The 4027-nt window shown below is 37.8% G+C and overlaps 1 protein-coding gene across 2 annotated transcripts in view; it reads left to right on the forward strand.

The window, feature by feature from the left end:
- Positions 1 to 3601, forward strand: part of BAZ2A (bromodomain adjacent to zinc finger domain 2A) — a 24811-nt gene extending 21210 nt beyond the window's left edge. The window contains exons 24-29 of one of the 2 annotated variants that reach the window (XM_072408314.1): positions 29 to 306; positions 388 to 520; positions 707 to 853; positions 1303 to 1505; positions 2234 to 2377; positions 3076 to 3601. In XM_072408314.1, the coding sequence (XP_072264415.1) occupies positions 29 to 306; positions 388 to 520; positions 707 to 853; positions 1303 to 1505; positions 2234 to 2377; positions 3076 to 3244 (1074 nt within the window). In that variant the 3' untranslated portion in view covers positions 3245 to 3601. The remainder of the gene's footprint in view (positions 1 to 28; positions 307 to 387; positions 521 to 706; positions 854 to 1302; positions 1506 to 2233; positions 2378 to 3075) is intronic. The other variant, XM_072408320.1, reaches the window with a different exon arrangement.
- Positions 3602 to 4027: the final 426 nt, after the last annotated feature.

The raw sequence follows: 4027 nt of genomic DNA on the forward strand, positions 1-4027 counted from the left end.
CAAAACTCAATATTTTTGTTAATTTTAGGGCTGGTCCCCACCAAGCATAGACTCAAGCCGTGGTGACCTGAAGTATTTTGAGCACAAGGTGGATGTCTCGGATGATATTTTGGCCAAAGTAAACAGAGAAGAGGTTCACTTGCACAGGGATCCAAACAATCCCTTGGACTTGGCTGTGCTACGGCTTCTAGATATGGAGCAAAATATAGAGCGGAGATATCTGAAGGAACCACTTTGGATACTAAGCGAAGTGCAGCATGAAATGATTGTAACTACTGACACAGAGACCATGACTACCACTGAAAAGTAAGAACAAAATTCCCTATTTACATATCAGGTTGTTTTTTGAGCAGAAACAAACAACCTTTTTCTTTTAATTTTCTCTAGTCAGTACAGCATTACTTCTCGTCTCCGTTTATGGCGACAGACAGTGGAACGGTGCAGAAGTTCTGCTCAGATGTGTCTGTGCTTACAGCAGCTGGAGAAGTCTCTGGCATGGGAACGATCAGTTAGTATCGTGGTAAGTGCTCTCTGTGTAAATCATTATTAGCATTTGTTAACCACATTTGTTTTCTGTTCAGTGTAAAAAAAAATTTTTAATCTGCAGTGGCAAATATAACATACACTGATTGGTAAAGTGGCACAAGGAGCTTGCAAATTTTTAGAGAGATAGTTTAATTTTAATTGGGTATTCCCACTTTTGCAGACTTGCATATATTGTCGGAAGGGAGACAATGACGACTGTTTGCTGCTTTGTGACAGCTGTGACCGTGGCTGTCACACTTACTGCCACCGCCCTCGAATGACAGAGATTCCAGAAGGAGATTGGTTTTGTCCCAACTGTGTGGCTCAGGTAATTGTGCTTTAGCAGACTACATATTATATGAATATTGTAATATGTCTGCTAAGCAGGTGCCATCAGTTTCTGCATTTTATCTTGTCTGTACTCATTTATTTTATTATGTGATATCAGACATTTGATTTCCTATTGCTTAGCTTCTTGAAGTTTGTGAACCTTTTTTTAAACCATGCTGGGAAAAACAATTGTGATGACATCACATATTTAACCACATGTGGGACTAAACTGGTCAAAGTAATTTTTTATAGGATTTTCAATGCTTGATGTTCTATATTGGCACTTTTTTAATTTGAGTATTTTCCAAGTAATTCATCTGTATGTTATGAGGAAAACTAAGGGAAAACTGTAGGTAGTGTACTTTCCATTTGTTTAAAGAGTTTCCTGAGTTCCTCTTTAACAACAAAATCCCAGAAGTTTAAATTGCTGTGCTTTTATTTCTCCAGCAAAGTGAAAGTGAGTATCTCAAACCCAGCGGCTCTTCTCGACGTATCAAAAAGACTGTGCAACGCTATCAGGATAACAGTCCTATAAAGCAGTCACGACGAAGAGAACAACCAGCCACACCCCAGTCTCCAGCAGAAAGCTCACTTGTTAAGAAACGAAGAATCGGCACAAGAAGTCAGAGTCCTGATTTAACCTTCTGCGAGTTAGTAGCCCATTTAATATATTCTTTAAGATTTATCTGTTGGGTTATGACAAGTTTTCTCTGCATTGTAATATTTTACGAAGGACATTTTGTGCATTTTGATATTTGCAACCTCAAAATGGTAATATAAATATGCATATGAGTGGGCTAGTACTTGTGTAGCCAATGTAGCCATTCAGCCACTAGCATGACAAAAGTGGAGGCCTTCGTACATAAACTCCTATTTGCCTATAGCTATCAATACTGGTCTCCATTGCGGCAATATTGTTAACACAATATGCGCAGTTCTGTAATCCCAATGTTTTCGTTTTTCATAACATTGTTCTAATATATAATATTGTAAAATGCACTAGACATCACTGGATTTCGGTAGGATTAACAGGTGCTATCTAGTGTCTGACAGAATTATCTAGCGCAGCACAAACTGTTGTGTGCAAAATTTCAGCCTCTTACTAGTTTAAAGAGGTCTGAGCAGTGATCAATAATTTTACCCTACGGGGATTCATGCTTTTAAAAGTAGGGCATTTCCATTGTTTACATATATTTGTCCCCAAACCCCTTCAGCAAAGAATAAAAAGTTATGAAGCCTCTACCTAAGAATTACCCTAGTTTGACTTTGGCAACTTGGCTTCATGCTGTGATTTTAAAGATTGCTTGCTGCAATTGTTAACTCGTTGAGTTTAATAGAATTAAGACAGGGTAGAAATACAAATGTCTTTGTGTTTCAGAATCATTTTGATGGAGATGGAGTCGCATGATGACGCATGGCCCTTCTTGGAGCCCGTGAACCCACGGCTTGTACCTGGCTACAGAAAAATCATCAAAAACCCGATGGACTTTTCTACCATGCGGAACAAGTTGCTGAATGGAAAGTAAGTGTTTGAGTATTGGCCTTGCAATTCTGTGTTTTTCAGAGGAAATAGTAACTGGGAAAACTTTCCCAGGAGTGGATGAATTAATGTAGAACTAAAGTCCCCTCTTGGTGACTCACCACCTCCCACTGTGGCACTGAAATCTTAGTTCATTTTTATTGAGCGGGATGAATGGTGTGACTCTTGTGCAACTCCATGAGAATTTATTTATCCAGACATCATAATCTGCACATATGCAGCTTTGTGTATGTTCTAAACAAGATCAGGTACAGACAGGTAAATTTGTTTTATTGAAAAAGAAACACAAAATGTATATTATTTTCACTGGATATCTCCAATTAGATCAGCATGAGAGATCTGTCTACATGGAATTGTGAAATTTATCAGTATTAATAACATTTTATGATTTGTGTCATTCCTTTCAAACTAATATTTTAACTCGGTGCAACATGGTAAACAGGTTTAGGTGTTGATCATACAAGCTTTTACCAAGTTTAATGTAATTTAAAAAAAAGTGTGCAAAGCCAAACGTATACCAGTTATGGCAGCTGGGTGGTTGAGCTCTATAAGGTTTATGGGAATAAGAATGCACATTAGCATTCTACCACATGTAAATATTTTATTAGATTGTTTTATCTATCTGTGCTAACATTATCTGTGATTGAATTGGCACTTTTTTATCTGTCTTGGTCCAATAGGTATTCCAGTTGTGAGGAATTTGCAGAAGATGCTGAACTCGTCTTTAGCAACTGCCAGCTGTTTAATGAAGATGACTCAGAAGTAGGGAAGGCTGGTTTGGTCCTGAAAAAGTTTTATGAAAGCCGCTGGGAGGAGTTTAATCAAGAACGTGAAAACAATGCCCTTTGAGACAAAATCCCCTGGTTTTTAAATTGACATTATTTGTGCATCTCTACAACACTGAAAACGGGTTCAGCTCTTTTGTCGTCTGTTATCTTTCAAGGTCCTGTACTCTGAAAGGAAATATTGGCAGCACAGGGGTTACTTCTCATTATCCAGCACCCCTTTCTGTCTAACCCAGTTCATCCAGCGGGTCTGAATCCCTTTTATTCCCAAACATCTTTTGTCTTGTCTTTTCAAGGTTAATCTAGCCTCCTCTGTATATTAGAATGGCTGGCCTATCGGACAGTCGGTGTGTTTAGTTCCACTTCTCTGTATGTACAGTCACTTCTTTGCATCAGACTAAACATAACTTACTTCTGATAATGTGCCTAGTGTATGTCTATTGGAAAGTATGTGTTTCATGTACACTGAACCTACATAATGCAACTGAAATGTGCATGTTTTCCATTTTGTGTATATTTTTAACATAACATACATATTGCATAGAATTTTACCTAATTTAAACATACAGATGGGCACATTTTCTTAAAAAAATACATTCTAGCTGTACATATTTGTCACCTAAACATTTCCCACTTAACACACAACTTTGCTCACATTCTTCATTGTTCAGATTCAGGACGTATTTAATAGCAATAGTGAATTTGTGCATTATTTTTTAGGACCATAAATGATGTATCTGCTCCATAGCTTTTCTACAGATGTGTATTGTGTTATGGCCAGTAATCTTGGGACTAGCCCTGACAAACCATACTCCTCTATATTCTGGGCTGGACTTTCACCTCTTGT

The sequence above is a fragment of the Pyxicephalus adspersus genome, chromosome 1 (assembly GCF_032062135.1).
Source record: "Pyxicephalus adspersus chromosome 1, UCB_Pads_2.0, whole genome shotgun sequence".
NCBI lineage: Eukaryota > Metazoa > Chordata > Amphibia > Anura > Pyxicephalidae > Pyxicephalus > Pyxicephalus adspersus.